The 22035-nt window shown below is 43.6% G+C and overlaps 1 protein-coding gene across 1 annotated transcript in view; it reads left to right on the forward strand.

The window, feature by feature from the left end:
• Positions 1-22035, forward strand: part of ARHGAP26 (Rho GTPase activating protein 26) — a 456611-nt gene that overhangs the window by 102804 nt on the left and 331772 nt on the right. Inside the window, exons 2-6 of the mRNA XM_015414327.1 lie at positions 5774-5869; positions 10299-10360; positions 13474-13545; positions 15882-15983; positions 18968-19078. Of these exons, the coding sequence (XP_015269813.1) occupies positions 5774-5869; positions 10299-10360; positions 13474-13545; positions 15882-15983; positions 18968-19078 (443 nt within the window). The remainder of the gene's footprint in view (positions 1-5773; positions 5870-10298; positions 10361-13473; positions 13546-15881; positions 15984-18967; positions 19079-22035) is intronic.

Here is a 22035-nt window from a genome sequence, read left to right on the forward strand (position 1 = left end):
GAAGTTTTTGCTGAAAGTTTTCAGAAATGCACCTCCTTCTCAACTCAACCCTGGGGTACAATGCTCAAATCTGAATGTGCATTCTTTCCACAAGCAAAATTTATGTCTGGTCATCTGGATCTGTGCCACAGTGTCATCGAGACTAGATTACTGTAATGCACCATACATTGGTCTCCTCTCAAAATCAATTCGGAAATTCCACTTGATGTAGAATACTGCAGCTTAGTGGAGCATGCATATTACTCCCATTCTGCAGTCACTCCACTGGCTGCTCATCAGTTACCAGGCTCAGTTTAGGGTATCTGCCATTGCATACAAAGCCCTACGTGGCCTTGGACTCTTGTACCTGAGAGACTGCCTCTCTCCCAATGCATCACCATGGCAGATTTGCTCATCTGAGCAAGGTCTTCTGCAAATGTCTTCTCCGTTGTAGCCCCCACAGTGTTGAATGGCCTGCCTGAGGAGGTCAGGAAGGCTCTCTCCCCCATCCTGGCTTTCTACAAACAAGCAAAACTGAATTATTATTTGAGGGCTTTTCTATGCAAGAAATAGTTACACTGTACTAAATTATTCACAAACTTACTTGGATAAACAATTAGAGACTGTGGTCTATACTGTTGTGTTTAGCTTGCTGAAACTAGGATCCTACTATCATTTACTGTGTCATGTGAATACTTGTCCTTTTCTTCAGTTTTGTTTTTAGATTTCTGATTCTCTATAACTCTAATCCTATTGTATTTTTTATTTATTCAGCCTTCAGTCCAAGTGAGAAAGGCAGACTATAAATAACATAAATAAGGAAAATAAAAAAGTCTAATTACCTTTGGACTCATATTTCAATAAAGCAAATCTGAAGTTTAAGCAGTAAAAATTAACATCAGATAATTAAGCATGTCTGGAAATTGCTGAGAACTGCAGTTCTCTGTAGTCTCTCTTTTTTTGGTCACACATGTGGGAAAACAAATTATTTCCTTGGTGTTTATGTCCCCTGAAAGCTATTACTGCAGTTATTAATGCATTTCCTAGAATGATGTACAAGATCACCATCTAGTGGTGGAAGAAGAGAATCCCTGTAGTAACCATGTTAAATGGAATGAATCATTGCAACTGCATGCAAAGCTGGGTATAATTTTTGATCTTTAATGCTCCTGAGATGCAAAGTATTTGGAGCTATTATCATGGTGCTTATCATTGAAGATGGGGTGACAGCGCTGTTGGGATGTATGTTGTTGGTCTGCTATAAATAACGCCAGAATCCCATCTTGCAATTAACGAACTATGTGACCTTTAGAGCACCAACATTTTAGTGTATGATATTGTATTATACTGTTTTACTCTGTTTTTATTGTTTTAACTCTGGCTTTCATGCCCTATTGTTAGCCGCCCTGAGCCTTTCGGGAGGGCGGGATATAAATCCAAAAATAAAATAAAAAATAAATAAATAAACTATCTTGGGCTGAAGCAACGCTGTTGACATTTCTTTTAGATACTTTGGTCTATTTTGCTCCCAAACTAAAGTAGTGGGCTTGGAGCCTTCTCACCAGTTAGCCTGATGGCTTTGTTTCCTTCTCAACGGGTAATTAAATTATTTTTCTGCTCTGCTAGTATACTGATCAGCATCTTATATGTGCTTTGTATATTCTGAGTAAATGCTGGGTTTTGGTTGCAGTGTGCTGCCTTGTAGTTGTCAACTGCAGCACTGTGATGAAACTAAACTAACAGCTTAGATCTCACATTGTGGTAAACTGTAGTTTGCCCCTTCATGTCTGAACCTTGGACTTCCTGTTCCCTCCTTCTCTCGTGCCCTCTAGTTTACTTCCATGTTTGTACAAACCTATCAGCTTGTCACTGCTTCCAGGCTCTGAAATCAATATGGTTTGTGGAAAACAGAGATGGAGACACACTTCCACTTGTTGCTGGCAGGCAAGCAAACTACGTTTTTTGTGACCAAACATTCAAGGGAAAGAATTGGACTGTGCAGTGACTGAACAGAGGAGGGACAGTGTAATGTGAAGTTTTGGTTTGCTTTTATTTATATTCTGGCTTTCCTCTCATCAGTGGCAGCTTAAGGCATCTTGCAAGTAAGGCATCAAATGGCATAGTTCAAAAAAGATTGAGAGCCATACAGTGTGTGTGGGGAAAACGCTCCTGAAATATTTTGGGATAATCCACATTTTTAATGTCTGGACTGAGTCTATAGCATGGAATTTATTTTTCCTCTTAGTAGAGGCTGTTCACATAATAACCACTCCTGAGCCTGACTTGCCGTCTGTCCATGGTTTTTAAGCTGATGCTTTGCCAAAGGGGCTTCTTCTGCAGTATTTTGAATTTGGCACCTTTCCAGGCCTTACGCCAAGTATCTTTCCCATTCTTCCTGTCTCTGGCAGAATGGCGCGTTTGGATCCCTCCCAAATGCTGTGTGGCTGAATGATGTCATAGTAAATCCATTTTGATTAGGAATCCACAAGCAAATAAACCAGCCAGGCCCATTGCTAACCTTATGGCGAGTGGAAGGGTAGAGTGTAGCAGAACGCTCCGTAAACAACCTCGGTGGCATGAGGTCAGCATACAGCTTAGAGAAAAGGAAATGGATCCTTATGTAATTAACGTTTGGCTTCCTTATTATGAATGGAATGACAGAAAGCTGGCATCGCTTCTGAGCAGCTAGGTTAAGCGCCAAATCCTCTTGAGCCCCTTCCATTTCTGAAAACATTTTAGTTCTTCTATACACATAATACAGAAGTGGTTCTGGCATTCCAAAACAAGACCTTTGAAAGGGTTTAGGATTATTTGATGTGTTTTATTAATTCTGCTCATATCAGACTTGTGGGGTAACATATGGTGAGAACAGAAGAGCCAGTGGTTTCCCCTCCCCCCAGTGATGTTGAATGTATTGGGTGTGTGTGTGTGTTAATGCAGTTTCCTCTGTCCCTATCCTGTATCATCACTGGTTTTATGTTCTTCATTCTTAACAATTGCCATACAGCATTTCTGAATGTGTCACTGAATGGACTGAACTAGAAGTACCTGTACCGTTGTGATATCCTTCTAAGCTTTGGCTTGAGTAATGTTTTCAGGGGTGCAAGGATTTCTACCCATGGAACGCAATCTTCCTCCCACAGTAGTTTGAAATGGACCCTAACATCCTGGTCCTGGGAGAGAAGAGGCAGGAAAATCACATTCTGTGGGTGGAAATCTTTACACCTCCCCCTTGGAAACATTAGATTGGATCTAAGCCATTAATACATGTTGTAAGGCTCCCCGTGCAAGGTGGCTTCCTTCCAGATAGTTTATTCATAGCTTTATTATTCAGATTTTAAGATCACCATGGACCCTCAAAGTTTGCTAGGCCAATGGTGCATAGTCCTTATGGTCATAGACCAGAGCAGATATGACTCCCCTGCCAGCATTGTGATAGAAGTACACACTGAAAGAGGCAAAGCTGAAGGAGAAAACGTAGGACAGCAGAAAGCGAGTAAGAGAGTGAAGTCCAGGCCATCAGTAGGGAAACCTGGAAACACTTATGGCTGAATGTAGTGATAGGCTTTTACTAGTTATTTTTCAGTTGTGAAAGTGAGCAGTTAGTGGCCATGTGCTGCTGATGCTCAGGTTGCAGAGTAAACTGCAGGCAGTTGATACTTTATAGGGCTACAGGCTGAAGGGCTTGAGGCCAGTTTCTTAGTTGAGTTGACTGGGCTAGGGAAAAGTTCTTCTGTGCATTGCCTTCCTTAATCTGGCCCTTCTAATACTCATGCATATTTCTGATTCCTGAGCACCCCTCCCATCTCTGCCGCTAGAAAAATTGGAAGGCCCACTTTCAAGATTTCCTACTGTAGCCTTCCTTCAGACAAGTTTGGATATGGCTTGATTACCAAGTAGCATTCCTGGGTATTTATTGGGATTTCTGCATTCTCCCTGCTTCACAGGTTCCTCTCCTCACTCCCAGGTAGTGAGCTGCTTATATTAGATGAGAAACCTAATACCAGACAATGAGGTTGCATCTGTGTCCAGAACCCAACTTTGCCATGTTTTGTTCTGTTAACTTTTTGCCCCGGAGTCATGATTTAATGTTATGAGCAGCACATTGGTGGTCTCCTTGTGGCATCATCTTGGGGAAATCAGGGTGTGTTTCTTTCTTGGCCTGTCTCAAAGAGCGGAAAACGAAGTAGTAGTTCAGACTCTAGTTTTGTCAGGAAATAAAACTCTATTTGTAACAAGCTTCTGTCTGTAAGAAGAAGATGAAAAATTGTAAAGTCAATCCAAACAGCTAGCTCCAGTAAAAAAAGGTAAGAAAAGTAATAAAGGAGAAAATTATAGCCAAAGGCTGGAGGGCAAAATAGCAATAAAAATATCCGACTACTCCCATTTCCATACCAGTCAGTTAGAGCAGGCTGGGTGGTTTATCAGAGTAAGTATAAAAACACTAAAAGAAAAATATCTTCACAGAAGATACACAGAGCTGCTGAAGCAGCTATCTTAAAAGAAAACAAACAGCCCCCTGAGATTCATCAGAGAAAGAGATATAACAGAAAACCAGAAGCCCAGCTCAACTGCAAGGAAATGGAGAAGGGTAACATGATGTTGCCCTGACCTGGAGAGCCCAGGCTAGCCTGATCTGGTCGGATCTCGGAAGCTAAGCCAGGGTCAGCCCTAGTTAGCACTCAGGTGGTAGGCCACCCAGGAAGTGCAGGGATTCTACGCAAGGGCAGGCCTCTGGATGTGTTTTGCCTTGAAAGCTCTATGATGTAACAAGCTGCAATTGGACAGCAAAAACAAACAAACAAGATGTTGCAGTCTATATGATAAAGTTTGATGGGTGGGTGTGGATAACAGCAAATATATGTTGAAGTTATCTTTTCTTTGGCTTGGATGCCTGGTGTGTGTCTTTTGCTTGCCACTGAAGCCTTCTTTCAAAGCAGTCTTTCTGAGAACTGCATGACATTTAGAGACTGTGATAATAAAGGAGCCTTCTTGTTCTTATTGAACAGGTGTTATGTAGAACATGTGAAGTATTTTACTTACCCTGTTGAAAAGAACAGTATTATAGCTGTACCCCCCAAAAAAACCCTTAAATGAGGGAGGCAGATATGATTGTTCATTCTCTAAGATAACCACAAATGTTGAATCTTACGTCGTATGAAATCACATGTATTTTTAATGGAATGTTTCTTCCATTCCTGCGATATACTTCACAGGCCCTCTGACACTCAACTTCTGGTATTGCAACTTTTCTTGGAACAGTTCATTTGTGTGTGTGTTTCTCTGTGAAGGGATGATGAAAGGGATATTTTTAGGGCTTTTTTTCTTTTCCAAAATCATTTTTGCAGCTTTTTGTACATCAGCTTAAAACCCTTTAGCATGGTCTTTCTCCACCAGTTTGGTGTAGTGGCTAAGTGTGTGGACTCTAATCTGGGAGAACCAGTTTGATTCCCCACTCCTCCACTTGCAGCTGCTGGATGACCTCAGGCAAGCCATAGTTCTGTCAGAGCTGTCCTTGAAAGAGCAGTTTCTGTCAGAGCTCTCTCAGCCCCACCTACCTCACAGGGTGTCTGTTGTGGGGAGGTGAAGGGAAAGGAGTTTGTAAGCCACTCTGAGACTCCAAGTGAAGGGTGGGGTATAAATCCAATCTCCTCCTCCTCCTCCTCATTTGAGAAATGTTCTTTGTAGTTTCAAAACAAGCATGCCTGATGTTAAGGAAACTGTTTTAAAGTTAGCAGGATGTCACACTCTAGTAGTTTGTCTAATACAGTTTCCTCCTTGTTTTTCTTGGCAGATCTGTCTTCAGCAAAGCGGAAGTTTGCCGATTCCTTGAATGATTTTAAATTTCGATGTATAGGTGATGCAGAAACAGATGATGAAATATGTATAGGTAAGTTCATGGCCTTTAGGCCAAGGTGGCCTTGTTCCAAACAGCTGATTTAGTTGTTAAAACCAAAGCGGAATCCATAAATGAAACATGCAAAATATCAAATATGTTGTCCATTTGGTGAATAGAGGAGTACTATTAGCTTCTTCAGAAGGTTCTCAGAAGTGTCTAGTTTTCTCAAGTAGGTGGTCTATGGCTGAAGAGAGGCACTGTTAACTTTTATTTCTCTCCTTTTTCTAAGGAGGTTGATGTCCAGGTTGAGGCCCCCAGTCTGAAAGAGAAGGCTGTAATGTTGTCTATCTCTTGGTAATCATAGCAATGTAAATGTAAGGTAAAGGTTCCCTTGCTCGAAAGCCAGTCGAATCCGACTCTAGGGTTGCGGTGCTCATCTCCGTTTCAAAGCTGAAGAGCCAGAGCCAGCGCAGACATTTCTGTGGTCATGTGGCCGGCATGACTAAACACCAAGGTGCACGGAACGCTGTCACCTAACCACCGAAGCGGTACCTATTTATCTACTTGCAATTTCTTGCTTTCGAACTGCTAGGTTGGCAGGAGCTGGAACTAGAGACAGGAGCTCACTCCGTCTTGCAGCACCTGGGTCTCGAACTGCTGAACTACTGACCTTCCACAGCCTGCAGTTCAGCGTCTTAACCACTTGAGCCACCACAGTAGAATGGAATATACTTCCTGCCTGAAACAATTAGCTGCTGGCTACTAAATAGCATGGCTGCAGAAAGTCCTAGATTGACTCTTGTTTTTCTTTGTGTTTAATGGATTATGTTAGGGGTGTCAGACCTAAGGCCCGTGGGTCAGAAGCGGCCCGTCCAGGGCTTTAATCAGCCCTGTGGCTCTCTTCTCCACCCCCCTCTCACCCCCTCCCATGCCTGTCCTCACCCTTCCGAGGGAGCTCAGGGCTGCTTAACTTCCCAGCTGGCTGGGCCTTGTCTTCGCAGTTTCTCCTCCAGCAGGAAGATCCTCTGGGTTAAAGCACAAAAAAAGCCACAAAGAATATGCGGAATGGATTTTCCTTTAAGGTCTCTAGGCCCAGATAGACTACTCTGGGACTGGAATGGCAGCCCCCAGAGTGGAATGATGGTCCCTGGGAGTAGCAGCTGCATTCTGGGAATGGAATTCCATTCTGGGGGCTATCATTCCAGTCCTAGGGTGCGTTCAGATGGGCTGTTTAGTCCACTTTCAGCTCGCCTCAGAAATGGAATCTGCGCGATCACACAGTCAGCATCTGCCTCCCGTCCCCAGCCATTGCTTTTCAGCTCAAAACTGCTTTAACCCAGAATATTTTGATACCAGGTCCCCAAGTGGTGTTTTTCTGATTCTCTGGTTCCAGCCGCACTTTTCTGACGTCTGATCGCTCCTGTGGTGTCAAGCCACTTCCAGTTTAAACCCCCTCCCCGCTCGAAAGCTGCCCGAGGTTTCTGCTTTTCACCCACCATTTTTTTTAAAGTGTTGGCGGTGTGCGCATAGACGGAGGTCCGCCACTGCGTTATTAAAAACAATGTTTAAACGGTGCCTAGTTTCAGGGTTTAGACAAGTTCGGGAGGCCATTTTCGGGGTAGACATTTAAAGGGAAGTGTTCCTTTAAAGTTTAAAGGGAAGGGTTACAGCAGTCGGGTTGAAGTGGAAATCGCTGTTCTGCGCACGCGCAGAAATTTTAGTTCTACAGATGGCTGCCTGTGCGCATGCCCAAACTGAGAGAAAAAAACAATAAAGCACACTCCCACGTGTGGACGGCAGGAAGCGATGTGGCTGCACAGCGATCCAGAGCAAGGAGGGGAGTGTGATTGCGATTCTCCAGGTTAAAAAAGACTGCATCAGGGCCGGAGCAGTTTAAACCGCTCCCAGTACGCCATCTGACCACACCCCTAGAGTACCCTATCTGGGCCCAGAAATCTTAATGGAAAATCTATTCTGCATTTTCTTTGCAACTTTTTTTGAGCTGCAATGCATTTCAATGGGGTGGAGTTTCGGTTTCCAGTGTTTGTATGCCAGTTAGTCCCAGTGATCCATGGAGTACGGTGGGGCAGCTGTCCGGCATCCCTAACCACAGTTGTGCCTTCTTCCCCACCTGTAGTTTGTGCTGGCATTACTTTCTGCCAGTTCTGGGAGGCATTCTTGGCTTGGGGTGGCTTAGGGAGCCAACAAAGTTTTGCCACTTCCCTAGGATTGCCCCTTTTCCTACCAGGGCAGTGGCTTGCTTTGCACTGTTGCCACATTGATCCCCAGATGGGGCACAACACCGTCAGGGCTCTCTGCCAGTACATCCTGATGTTATGCTGACATTGCACCTCATCAGTTTCTTGTGTGCGTTTGTGCCCCCCTGCCGCCAATGTACTGTGGAAATCCCTCACTTTTCTACTGGGAAACTTGGGAGGTATCACCTGCTAAATATTTGCTTCCTCGGGGTGGAGATAGCTAATGACATCAGATAATGCATTTGTTATAACAAGCAAATAGTCAGTAATTCAGAGAAGTGTTGGATAAAGCTAAGATAGGGCTGCCAACCTGCAGGTGGGGGCTGGAGTTCTCCCAAAATTATGACTGGTCACTGGACTGAAGAGATGAGTTCCCATGGAGGAAATGGCAGCTTCGGAGGGTGGACTCTGTGGCATCACCACATCCCTGCTGGGCCCCCTCCCCTCCCCAAACTCTGCCCTCCCCAGGCTTCACCACCAAACCTCCAGGAATTTCACAACCAGAGTTGGCAACCCTAATCTAAACACAGGTTGGATGGAAACAGTGCAGACATTTAAGAAGGAAAAAATCCCTTGATCTTACAGTCTAAAAATCTTGCGCATGTTGCATGAGAAACTTGAGAAATTTGAAAATTCTTATCAGCTGGCCACAGGAAGGAGACTTGTTAACTCAACCCTTCTCCTCCCTAACAAGTGCCAATATTAAACAAAAACAGACAAACACAAAACCGCCTACTACCATATGAGTATTATTTTTCTTTTTAAATGAATGTAACCAACAGTGCGGACTTAAGGACAGTTACACTTTTCTAAGCCCATTGACTCCCATAAGCTTAGAACCCTGTAATTCTGCTTTTGGCTCTTTATGCATGCACAGCTTACTTCTGATTGTCACTGAAGTCAAGTTGGTTGGGGTTTGCTTTGAATGCTATACCTTCACTCTACACCTTTTCTCTCTCTCTGGTTTTCTATTGGGAATCAAGGAGTATAAATTCTGCATACCGATGAGAGAATCCGGATACTGTCATGGGGTTGGTTTCTCCTGATTGGTCAGTTCTCACTAGGCCTGTCTTTTGAAATAGGAGATTCTTCAAGCTGAATTTACTGTGGGATCATCATTAGTGGTTCCCTGCCTTTATCGGTGTACAAGCTCCACCATTGGTTAGGTTTTCCATCTGTACAATTTTGGTTTTTTAAAAGGAGAGTTTAGTCTAGTGTTAGGAGTTTAACTAATCTTGGATGGTTGGAGAAAAAAATCACTGGCAGGGAATGCTTTAAAAGTTTGGCGAGAGGTAGTGTGTGTGCACGTGCAGTTAAAAGTTTTTAAAGATGTGCACCCCCAGGAGGAGACGCCAGCCACTTTTTCAGAGAGACAGGTTCATGAGGAGGGAGGTGGAGACGTTAGTGCTTTGCAGCCTGAGCTCCCCCCTCTCCACATTATTTGGAAATTAAATTACATGCAAAGGGGAAAAACTGGATGTTGAGATGGATCACACTTTTTTTAACAGGCTGCTGCTGCCCCAAAGCAGGCTCCACAGCATCATCCTCACATTTGAAATGTTTGTGATCAGAGTAAATTTAAAAGAAAACCATATATTTCCCCCCAAAAACCCAACTTGCCTGAATGGGGAATCAAACCAACAACCTTACAGTTAATAGCAGTGGATTCTAACCAACTGTTCCTGTAAACAAGTCAGACAAAGGCAATGACTTTCCTAATCTCCTATTTCAAAAGACATGCCCAGCACAAAACTGACCAATAAGGAGAGACCAATAGGCCTCTAAGGGGAAGGGGGAGGAAAAGTCCAAGGGAATGTGTATGCGTTTAGATTACCTTCGGCTTGAAAATAAGCCAAGGGGGGGAAATTGTCACAAAAGCAGTCTGAGAAAAGCCAGGGAAACAGCAGATTGAAAGTGGGCTCAGCGCTGAAAGGGGGGGGGTCAATTTAGAAAGAAAAAACTTGACTGGAATGCACAGGAGAATGCAGAAAGGGAAAAACCCCTGATGGTGATGCACAGTGAAAGTGAGGGCAATGGACGTGCATAAAAAGGGCCTTGATTTGCACTGCTAAGGTAGCATTTATTTTTTTTTTGCTGATTTTGGGGAGAAAGTTGTTCAGCTCCTAGAAAGACTAACATTCTTTAATACAGTTTAATTCAATTTAAAAAGAAAGAATAACATTCTTGGATTAATCAACCTTATGACTCTCTGTCTTTTCCAGCAAAATCCCTACAAGAGTTTGCTGCTGTCCTTAGAAATCTGGAAGATGAGCGCATGCGCATGGTATGGGCTTAAGTATGATCTGTTCAAAAATAGTGGAAAGGGAATTGGTGATGAGTTGTCAAGGGGTTAGAGCACTGGATACGGGCAATCTTTGGAATAGCTGACGTTTCTGCTGGTGTTTTCTAGGTGAAAATAACTGGTGACATAAAATCTTATTTTGAGCCATCTCTCCTTGGCCTAGGCAACTTTTGGATCAGTACTGAGCTATGCACAGAAATGAGGGTTGTATTTTGCCTACATTGTGTGATGGTGGAGACTTTGATACATGCTGGCGATGAGAAGAAGATTGAGAAGAATTTCTGTGCCTTTTCTTGCCTTCTTTGGCCAGTAGCCTTGGTCTGGTTCAAGAGCCAGAATTGTCGGCTTTTGTGCCTTGGAGAATAGCAATATTCATCCTCTGGGAGTAAGTCTTGGCAGCACAACAGGGACAGCAAACCACGATGAACTGCCTGCCATTGAATCCAGTTGGTCTCGCACTTGGAGAACAAAGGCCCAATTATGCGCTACAGCTTGTTTGTACATTTTTGCTCTCAGTTGGAATAAAGTTTCCCTGATAGCATCAAATGTAGAAGTTGTTGTAGAGTTGGGTCAAATATGCTGATTGTGTCCCCATTTCCAGCTCTGTGGATACTTACTGTAACCCAGCAGTAGACAGATGCCACTGCAGCCTCCCTGTGCACAAACAGCTATTTCATGTAGGATGATTTTCTCTCTCATTTACTCACACACCCCTGCTAAAGGCAAAACCCATTTCCCCCCTTTGGCTGTTGTGATTCTCAGCCACCTCTGGCTCAGCTCAGCAGAAACTGTGTTGCATAGAGTAGGGACAGTATGTCCATCAAATGTTTAGACCGCCAGTTTGGTGTAGTGGTTAAGTGCTCTAATCTGGGAGAACCGGGTTTGATTCCCCACTCTTCCACTTGCACCTGGCTGGATGAACTTGGGCAAGCCGTAGTTCTGGCACAGCTGTTCTTGAAAAAGAGCAGTTTCTGTCAAGAGCTCTCTCAGCCCCACCTACCTCACAGTGTGCCTGTTGTGGGGAGGGGAAGGGAAAGGAGTTTGTAAGCCGCTCTGAGACTCCCAAGTAAAGGGAGGGGTATAAATCCAATCTCTTCTTCTTCTTCTTCTCCTCTGTGCAAGTTATGATCTGTGTTGCTTGTGAGCAGGCTAGCTCTTCCTGTCTTTGCAAACTTACTACCAGTGTTTAATGCAGGGTTTAAGTAGATTAATTTTAAAGCTGCGGTCATTAGTCTTATAGCGGTTGGCACAAAAGGAACAGTAAAGTGTGAATAGTTCAATATTAATTTGAGGATCCCTTAAACCAGTTTAGGCTGAGGGTGTTAAATTTCAATCCTCTGCGAAACCACTCATCACAGCCAAGAGCATGGAATTCCATAGAGTAATTGGGCAGTTTGCAGATGCCTTCACAGAAGTATCAAAGGAAACAAATATTTTTCCCCTTGCATAAAAGGGGAAAATGCATATTTGTTTCCTTTGATACTTCTGGCCAGGAGGTCAGTCAGAAATGAGTTTATTTTATTATGTAGTAAGCCAGCATTAGAATTGTCTGTGTTTCAGGGTAGTAGTCCTGTAAACCCAAAAGCTGGCACATGGCTAATGCATCTTTGAGTTCTTTTTCCAAAACACTTTTTCCAAAACACTTTTTCCTGTGCTGCGCTGGAACTCTCTCCTTTTTGAAAGACCAATATGTTATTTGTTATGGGGACTTGTTACTGGCCAGAAAAATAGGGGCTACGTGTCAACAGCTTGGGGGATGGATGCAGTATTAGCATGTAGGACTCGAAGGTGAAGCCTTCTAAGATGCCCTCTTCCCTCCCTCACGGGCAGGATTTTCCCTTCTGTCTTCTTTCTTGTTAAGCAGCCCCTTTATCTATTTCCTTATTTGTTTGACTATGGCTCTGTGTGTGTGTGTGTGTGTGTGTGTGTATGTATAGATGCGGGCTCAGCCCATGGAACTGAGGGAAGCAACAAAATCACCTTCTTATATTCTGTTTTTGAAATGGCATGAGAGGCTTTTGGCAGTGCAAAATAAACAAAACGTTTTATTTAACTTGGAGGAGAAAAGGTCAGGTGGAATCAGATGTAGGATGTATGAAGTGAGCAAACTGAAAAACAGAGGTAACTTTGTATTCATGCAAACACCAAGATAATTTGTTGCCAGCAAGTAAATGTTTCTGCTATTCAACAAGGTATTTAATACTTTGAGGAGAGAGACTTTCTTTTCAGTTTCTGCTTAAACACTCATTGGCTGCGGTCACATGGAGCATTAGGCACGCTAGAGAGACGGAAGATAGGCGGACTTTCCGGGTGCGATCTCACCGCCACATCTGGGAAGCGTAGAGCTCCTGTGGCTCACCCGAGGCTTCACTCCGAAGATGCGCGGTAAAAAACTAGTACCTCGGAGGTACTAGTTTTCGGAACCTGCGGGGCAAGGGTGGGCGCGTGATCGCGTTTCCGGTGGAATCCCATGGCATCCGGCGCCCACCCATGTCCCCTCGCAAAAAGGTTCTTTTGTTTTCAAAGTGTCCTCGGGATGTGCACAAGCACCCAACGGGTCATGCGCATACGTCGGTGTACAGAAAACCCCCACCCATTTGCCACAGCGCAGTGCTTCTTTGCCGCGCTGCAGGATTGTGGTGTGATCGGCACCTCCCCCCTACCACGGGACTTCCACAGGATGTCTGCTCGTGCAACGACGCGTTATTTTGCCCCGGGGCACACAGCCACGCTCCCCCCCCCGCATTTTCCTGCCCGTGTGACCGCAGCCAATCATAGGTTTCTGAGTTTCACTGACATGTAAAGTTTAGAGGGCAGGAACATACAACCAAGTTCCCAGAATCCTTCTTTATACATAGACCATAGATCACTCCTCTTTACTAGAAGCTAGTTCCTTTTTTTGGCTTGAATGAAGATCCTTCGTGATCCATTCACTCTCTTAGCCTCCTTCCCAGTCCAAGTGATATTTCCTGGGGAAAGGTCTGCATTATTCAGACAAAATTATACCGGTAATTGAATGAGGTGTTTGTGTGTGAGAGAAAATGCTTAGTACTGGAAAGATGGATATTCATCTTTTTTCCTTCTTCTTCTGCCAGATTGAGAATGCTGGTGAGGTCTTGATCACACCTCTGGAGAAATTCCGGAAGGAGCAAATTGGGGCTGCTAAGGTAGGTAGAAGAACTGGAGAATGCTTATTTTCAACTCTTCTCTACCAGGGAGATTAGAAAGTCACATTTGACACATTATGTTGGGTGTTTGGAAGCACTGGACACTGTATTTGGGTCACTTGGGTTTTTTGGTGCTTCTTTTTGAAGACTTTCTGACCATTTGTACACATATTGGATAATATACTCTCAATGCACTATAACAATTGTTTGCAACTGGATTTTCCTGTGAGAGTGCGCTATCTAGTGATGTGTGAAAGCAGCCTACAAAAGCTCTGCTTGTTCTCATTTGTAAGTGCTCAACTAAATGAAAACTGAGAGAGGCATCATCTGAGGCAGTCTGGCTGAGGTGTGGTTGCTTTGCCACAAGTGGCGATTCCCTCCTGTCCCTGTATCAATTGAAAGTGACAAGCAGATACTGTCTTTATTTGCTCTCTCTGTGGTCACATAAGCCAAGTCCGACTGGAAATGGTGCCATGATGCACTGCCTGCACGACTGTCTGGGAAAGGGCACTGGTGCAGCAGCTAAGCTGGGAAAAGGGCTGTAAATTACTGCAAATAACAAACAAAAATATTTTCCCCTCTGGGCTTTCCCACTCCTTAAAACCCTTCTCCTCCGTTTTAATACTTTAGAGAGTGAAACTTCATGGCAACGTTAAGTTTTTCTTAGCTGTTCTGAGGCCTTGTATCTTTCTCCTTGTCTTGCTTTGTTACTATAACAACTAGTTGCTGCTGGTAAGAACTAGGGATTCTTGCCAACTCCCCCCTCCCCAGACTTTCTTCTTATAAAAGAGAGGCTTCTTGTAAACTCTTTATTGCCGAGCTTCTGATCTTGGTGTTTGAATTAAAATAGCACCTAAAACTGACACCAAGCTGAATTCTAGTTGTGCAAGGCAGTGGCTTTAGTCTATTTTTACAGTGAGGGCCGTAACCAAAACACGTTTGGTAGATTGTATATCAAAAGGTATAGCCCCTTTTATTTACTCCCCACAATGGTTTTACAGAATAATTAGCTACAAAAAAAGATCCCCCCCCCAACACACACAAAACCAGGTGGCTTATTTAGCCTTGAATAGATGTTAAAGAGTGGCATGTGAATACCTGGGTGACGAGACACAGTGTCTCAGTTCAGACCTGGTATTCCTGGGCCTTCAAGACATAGTTTGGAAGTCAGGAACATGCTGCAGTTCTTCCACCTTGACGCATGCACTCCAGTCCCATCCGTGACTTCCTGGTTAAGGCTAGCCATACAGTTTCATTATGTCCAAAGTGGCAAAACTATAGCTGGACTTGCTATCTAAATCAGAATTGGACACCATGGGCTTGGATATGATGCAGTGTGCTGAACTGGAAGGAGTACAATTTTGTCACCTCCCCTCCTCCTGTAGCCTGAAGTGTCCCACAAAATTCTGGTCTTGGCCTTCTGGAACAGCATTTTGGTTGTAGTAGTTAGCAAGCTGGACTAGGATTTGAAGAGTCAGGTTTGGATCCCCAGTTTGCCACAAATGGGTAACTTTGGGCCATTCACTGTGTCTCAGGGTTGTTGTGAAGATAAAATCGAGGCAAGGATAATGATGCAAGCTGCTTTGGGCCCCCTTTGGAGAGAAAGGCAAGGGTATACATTAAATAAATAAATAATTTGGGGTACATTTTGGGCTGCAGTGGGAGGTGGGAGCCAAGAAAGTCCTGCTGTGTGGGTGGAAATACTGCACTGGATTCGAGCCCATTATTTGAACTGGGTTTTCAGTTGTGGCCAGGATGGCAAATGTCGATCACAGGTTATCAGTTTTGAACACAATGGCATGCTACAGCTTACCTGTACCAGGAAGTCAAGAACAGACAGAATGAGAGGGAAGAGGGAGAGGAGGGAATGTGTACACTCCAAATCTTGGATCCAGTGGCGAAGTTATGATTTCAAGGAAGTGCTGATGTGTCAGTAAAGAAGCTGATTTCTCTTCTTGGACCAGCTTCTTTTGATATAGCTGTGGAAAACTTTCTAATTCACCAGTTCATAAGTTGCTGACAGTTTATCCCCCCAAATATGTGGTGAGGTATTCAGACAGCATCTGAATTCTGATTATACTACACATGGTGACAAGAACTTTTGTACTTTAAATGATACATCGTACATTCTTTGTCTTACTTGGAGGCTGTTTACCTATGTAGAAATGGATAATATTTGACTTTGCCCTGACACAAAGTTGGCATAGCTCACTTCTGCCATTACCGAAGGTAAAGAAAAATTCTGAAGAACTGCTGCAGTGCAATCATTCATAAAAGCTTGTATGTATATGATTTCATTTCATTTCCTTTTCTTTTATTTCTTTTGTTTTGGTCAGGAAGCTAAGAAGAAGTATGATAAGGAGACAGAGAAATATTGTGGTGTGTTAGAAAAGCACTTAAACCTGTCTTCTAAGAAAAAAGAATCCCAGCTTCAAGAGGTGAGAGTTATTCCTTGTTTTCTTTTTATCACACTGTCCTGTGACAGTTTTCACAAATTTGTTTGTGCATCTCAAGGCACAGGATGCCGTGAACTGTGTGCAGTTCCTCTGAAATCACCAGAGCAATTCTAAGGAAATTATTTTTAGCTTGAGGCTTCATGGTATTGAAAAAGAGAACGAAGATTTATCATACCCTGAGGAGACACAACCGTTAGGTAATGGATAAATTAGTGGTTGAAATAAGACGTGTTAATCTGTTTGTATAATTGGTCATCTTAGGCTTTTTCCTCACACAGTTCCATTAGGTTCAGACACATTTAAAAAGGAGACAATGGGATGAATACAAATCAAGGTAAAAAATAAATATGATAAACAACTGTCACAAAAATTGTAAAAATGTCCCCCCCTCCCATAATCATATCCTTGGGAATGGTCTCTAATCCTCCCCCCCCCCCGAGGGTTTGTGCATTACTTTTATTATGTTTGTACTTCTAGAAACAGCATGTTTGTGGTGTGTTTTCCACACAACCACTGTAGTGTGTAACATGCTGGTCATCACTTGTTTTATTTCTCATAATATTGCATATGATGAGGATGAGCCTGCTTACATAACAACCTACAGAGCCTATTTCAAGCAGCCTGTCTGTCATAAAAGCAATCTGCAGTCTGACCTGTTTAACAAATCCTATGTTTCATCTTACAGAATGTTGAAGTAGGAAGATGTTACAGAAAATGCTTTTATGCCAGTGAAAAAGAGGCTTTCCTAAACTTTTGAACCCATAGCAGATAACAGGTCTAAAAGCATCACACTGTAAAACCTGTGGTGACATTATGACAGGGAGCACTATAGTTTGTATTGCTCTTATGGCAGGGAGAACTCTGATTACTGATGGACTGGTGTGAAGTTCACATTCCATCTTTGGTGGGAAGGAAATAAGGGTCATTTTGCTGGAATGAAAATCTCCCCAGGGGATCTTGAAAAAGAGGAACACCGTTGGGGCAGGTTAAGGATCGGAAAGGTGGCTGGGTCAAAGACACAAAAGGTATGGAAGCTATGGAACAGAAAGCCTAGATGCAAGGTAGCTGAAGAAGAAGGGAAGCAAAATGAAGGGAAGGGAAGTAGAAAGAGGCTGAAGGCTGAAGAAAAATTAGACTGTGGGATGGAGATCTCTAAATCTAGACAACAGTGATCTCCTTGCCTCTCGGAATTTTGCCAGCTGTTAATTCTATTTGGGCAATCCTAAGGGAGTAGTAAGGGCAAAGAGGCCGTGTTGAATTTCTCGAATTGATTTGACCATGACAGGCCAGTTCTTTTGCAGTAGGGCATCTGGTGCCACCTTGTGGACATCTTTCTTATTTAACTTTGCTTCTGGATATTTTTAGGAAGAAATATTTTGACGTATTTAGGAAGTTAATGTTTCTTGATGCAGTCAGTCCAGTATTCAGTCATTAAGCATATCTGTCTCCAAATGTGCTGACCTCTTGTGAGTTTCCACAGTATTTTTTGGACTGACAAATGCAATTCTGCTGCAAAGCCTTTATGACATCTTTGGATGCCTGGCACTTTGGTTAGACGCTGAAATTTGGAACAAGGCATCTAAACTATGTGTCCTTTAAATGGAAGCAAAAGGCCACATGTTCTCAGGCATGAAATATCTACAGTTTTAGGTATTGAGCTAATATTTCAGAAGGGGAAGCATGACAAATGTATATGGAGTGGTTTGCTGTTTGTGGTAATTTTAGAAGATTGGATGCTATGCTTCATTAATAACACACAGCTGCATCATGGGCATCTGGCTCAGCCACAAAAATAGTTCATGTATAGACTATTGCACTGGCTTGCTACTTGTGTCCAAACATCTGGGAGTTTAGAATGGCCACATACACAGCATCTATAGTAATAAAAGTGGGTGGGTGGTTTTTGTTTGTTTAGTTTCTAGCAAGGCCGCTAATATATCACATTTCCCATTTTTCACTGACAGTACTCCATAGATTCTATGCTGGTCTCCTCCAGCCACGCTGAATTTCACATGCTCCTGAAAATTAATCTAGAGTTTCTGTTGAATTTGAAAAAATGATTTCTGGTGATGGGTAAACCCATGACTTGAATCATAATTGGCCCACCAATTCTGAAAAGCATCTTGCAAATGCTTGAAAAAAAAATCTTCTTAAAAATACCAACTCATCCCTCCCCCAATCTTTTGCATGCACATTATCATTATGCCATTTAGGAAGTGTAGTGCAGGTGTGAAGGAAAGCAATGCACTGCAAAGATTACAAAAGTCAGCTTTTTTAAAATCACCAGAGCAGCCCTTCTGCAGGTTTGGTTGCAGACTTCCCAGATTCGATGAACCTTGTGGCACACAAAATCCTGGGATCTAGTAGCATGCCTCTTAATGTACATTTAAGGGGAAAAAAAGAATAACGACAGAGGAGTATGTGACTTACTCTAACCTAGTGGTTTTCAGGCTTTCAACCTTCAGGGAATCATTTCCCCATTTATTTATCTCCCAATTGACTTCTTTGTGTGTAGTGGGTGTACTGTAGAATGTATACTGCAAAAGATTCTGAGGAGTGTCCTAGGGCATACACACTGTGTTCATTTAAGGGGTTTGCCACGACTTTTGGGTATAACTGTGGTTATGACATAGAACACACGCATCACAATTCTGTGGTGCTGCATTGCAGGGGGATATGGGAAATAGTGGTTACTGTCTATCAGGGAAGCGTATCTTCAATTATTGACCTCACTGAGAAGCCCCTGCGAAGCTTTTAGGAAATCTCAGGGTTTCTTGGAACCATATGAAATCCATTGTTCTATTTTCTCTCGTGGGGAAGCTGATGGTGCAGTCAGAAATGGGCAATGATCTTTGAGAACCTGATATGTTATCAGCATTTATGGAAGTTTCTGTAAAAATAAATGGACAAATGAAGCCATATTTTAGTACCTAATCTGTATCTTTAATTCCTGTGATAAATGACAGGCAGACAACCAGGTTGACCTGGTTCGGCAGCATTTCTACGAAGTCTCTCTGGAATATGTTTTCAAAGTACAGGAAGTTCAGGAGAGGAAGATGTTTGAATTTGTGGAACCTGTAAGTAAACATTCACAGCTTACAAAGCATTGCTACTGTTTTGTGATCTATTGTGTAATATAGAAGGAAATGCTGAGAAGATGTCTTTTGTTCCTGGTTTGCAGGTTACACACAAAAAAAATTGGCCTACCAATTGTCTCATGGGTGAAAGTCAGTTTTGTCCTACTCAATCAGTTTCCAGTCACTAGTAGATTATTAGTGTATTTTTGGAAATGGTTTATTAATTGCATGTTGTTTATTTATTACATACTAGGAAAAAGGCCCGTTGTGGAAATAAATACAACGGCCTCTAAAAAGAGGCTCTGGGTGGGTGCCTTGGACACTCAGTGTCAATTTGCTGTGGCGACCTCAGCAGGGTATAATAACACTGAGTCCACCATTTTCTCCAGAGGAACTGATCTCTGCTACCTAAAGAACAGTTGTAATTTTGAGTGATCTCCAGCCCTCACCTGGAGATTGGCAATGATGGTTCCCCAGAAGGGAATAGTTGGTTTGGAGGGTGGAGTCCGAGGTCCCACGCCTCCTGAAGCCTCACCCTCTCCAGGCTCCATCCCTCACATCTCCAGGAATTTCCCATCTGGAGTTGGCAACCCTATCTCCTTCCCAGCCATTTATCAACCTACCTTTATTTCACCCTCACTCTTCAGCTTTCCACCCCCCACACACCTGCAGCCTCTCCCGTGCTCTGAAGCCCTGACTGCTACATCACATTGGCTGTCATACGGGGGCCACCTCAGCAGCATATAAGGATACAGAGCCCACCATTTTCTCCAGGGGAACTGATCTCTGCCATCTGGAGATTGGACATATTTTACCTCAGAACAGCAAACTGTTTAGAATGTTGGAGGCGAGACTCAAGCAATGCAGCCAGTGGATAGGGGCGGATTCTGAGTGATACACCTGGGCGCCAACCAATTCCGGAGCATGTGGAATGTTCTAGAGAAGTGCCACCACCATTCGGCTTTTATATATAAAGGAGATATGTTGTATAAATAATTTCCATTACTTATCCTGTGTATGTTAATTTATATTTTTCATTCCTCTGTCGTTTTCCTCAGTTTTCTCTCCAACACAACTCTTGCAATTTCAGTTTGTAAGCCGCTCTGAGACTCCTTTGGGTAGTGAAGGGCGGGGTATAAATCCAATCTCTTCTTCTTCTTCTTCTCCTTGTGGCGCTGCAAGTGAATCCTAATAAAATACTTGGGGGAGTGGGGTTTAAATATGCCAATAACTTAAGACTGTATTTTCTCCCCAAGTCTTCAGAACAGCTGAGTTTGATAGGAATGTCTTGTATGATACACTGTTTCTATAAAATCATCTATCTTTTTATCTTTAGTTTAGGAATAAGGTCCGTTGTGGAAATAAATACAACGAGCTCTAGAAAGAGGCTCTGGGAGACTGCCAAGGCCTTGGGCACTCAGCATCAATTTGTTGTGACGACCTCCTCAAACCCCACCCTCTCCAGGCTCCACCCTTGAAATCCCCAGGACTTTCCAAAGTTGGAGTTGGCAACCCCATCCCCTTCCCAGCTAGCCATCAACCTACTGTTATCTGCCCCTCTGACTGCAGCTGACTTCTGCCCTCCCTCCTGGAGATCAGTTGTAATTCTGAGTGATCTCCACCCCTTGCCTGGAGATTGTCAACCATGGTCCCCCAGGAGAAAATGGCTGGTTTGGAGGGTGGAGTCTATGGCATTGTACCTGTCTGAGGTCCCACCTCTACTCAAACCTCACCCTCTGCAGGCTCCATCCCTCAAATCTCCAGGAATTTTCCACCTGGAGTTGGCAACCCTATCTCCTTCCCAATCTTCAATCTACCTTTCTTTCCCCCTCATTCTTCAGCTTTCCATCTCCCCTCCACCTGCAGCCTCTACCATGCTCTGAAGCCCTTACTGCCACGTCACATTGGCTGTCATGGGAGGGCATCTCAGCAGAGTATAAGGACACAGAGTCCACCATTTTCTTCAGGGCAACTGATCTCTGCCATCTGGAAAGCAGCTGTAATTCTGAGGGCTCTCCAGCCCTCACCTGGAGATTGGCAACAATGGTTTCACAGGAGGAAAAGTAGTCTTTCTCTGCAATGGGGACCAAAGCAGCTTACATCATTCTCCTCTCCCCCTTTTGACTTGCACAAGAACCCTGTGAGGTAGGTTAGTCTGAAAGTCTGTGACTGGTCCAAAATCACCCAGTCAGCTTCTACAGCAAGAACCTGGATCTAGCAGACCCTGCTCTGAAGCACTGACTGCTATGCCTAGGGTAGCCAACCTCCAGGTGGAGCCTGAAGATCACCAGGTATCACAAGAACTCCAGACAACAGATCTCTCCCCCCCGGAGAAAATAACTGCTTTGGAAGGTGGGCTTTATGGCATTCTGTTCAGCTGAGGTCTCTTCCCTCCCCAAACTCTGGCTTCCATAGACTCCACCACAAAATCTCCAGGAATTTCCCAACCTGGAGCTGGCAACCCTAGTCAGGACTGGCCCCAATGAGTTCCTAATAAAGGCCTGCAAAGGGTTTCCTTCCTTTGTATGAACCAAGCTTATTTGCCTACCATGGCAAAATGGGCTCCAGTTTACAACTCAGCTGTTTGCCTCCCACCCTCGTCCCGTGGGCAAATCTCACTCCTTAAATTCGCTGTAATCACTCATGGAATTATCACTGCCTTTTTAGAGGGACAGTGAGACCTCTCTGGCTGAATCTCCCTATTTGGAGATTGAATCCCCAATCTTTGGGGGATCCCTGGAAAATTGGCAACCAAAGGGTCTGGCCTTTCCTTGCTTCTCTGGGCTTTGGTATTGTGCAGAGCAGGGGAGACTATGTGGTCAGAGCACAACACAGATTATTAGCCCAAATTAAAGTATTTATTTAACTATTTACACAGTTATGGGGCACACACACACACTGTAGGAGTAAGCACACACAGGCATAATTCAACAGGGGTTAAACACAATCCTCTTTCC

This window comes from Gekko japonicus, unplaced genomic scaffold, assembly GCF_001447785.1.
Source record: "Gekko japonicus isolate JY-2015 unplaced genomic scaffold, Gekko_japonicus_V1.1 scaffold96, whole genome shotgun sequence".
Taxonomy (NCBI): Eukaryota; Metazoa; Chordata; class Lepidosauria; order Squamata; family Gekkonidae; genus Gekko; species Gekko japonicus.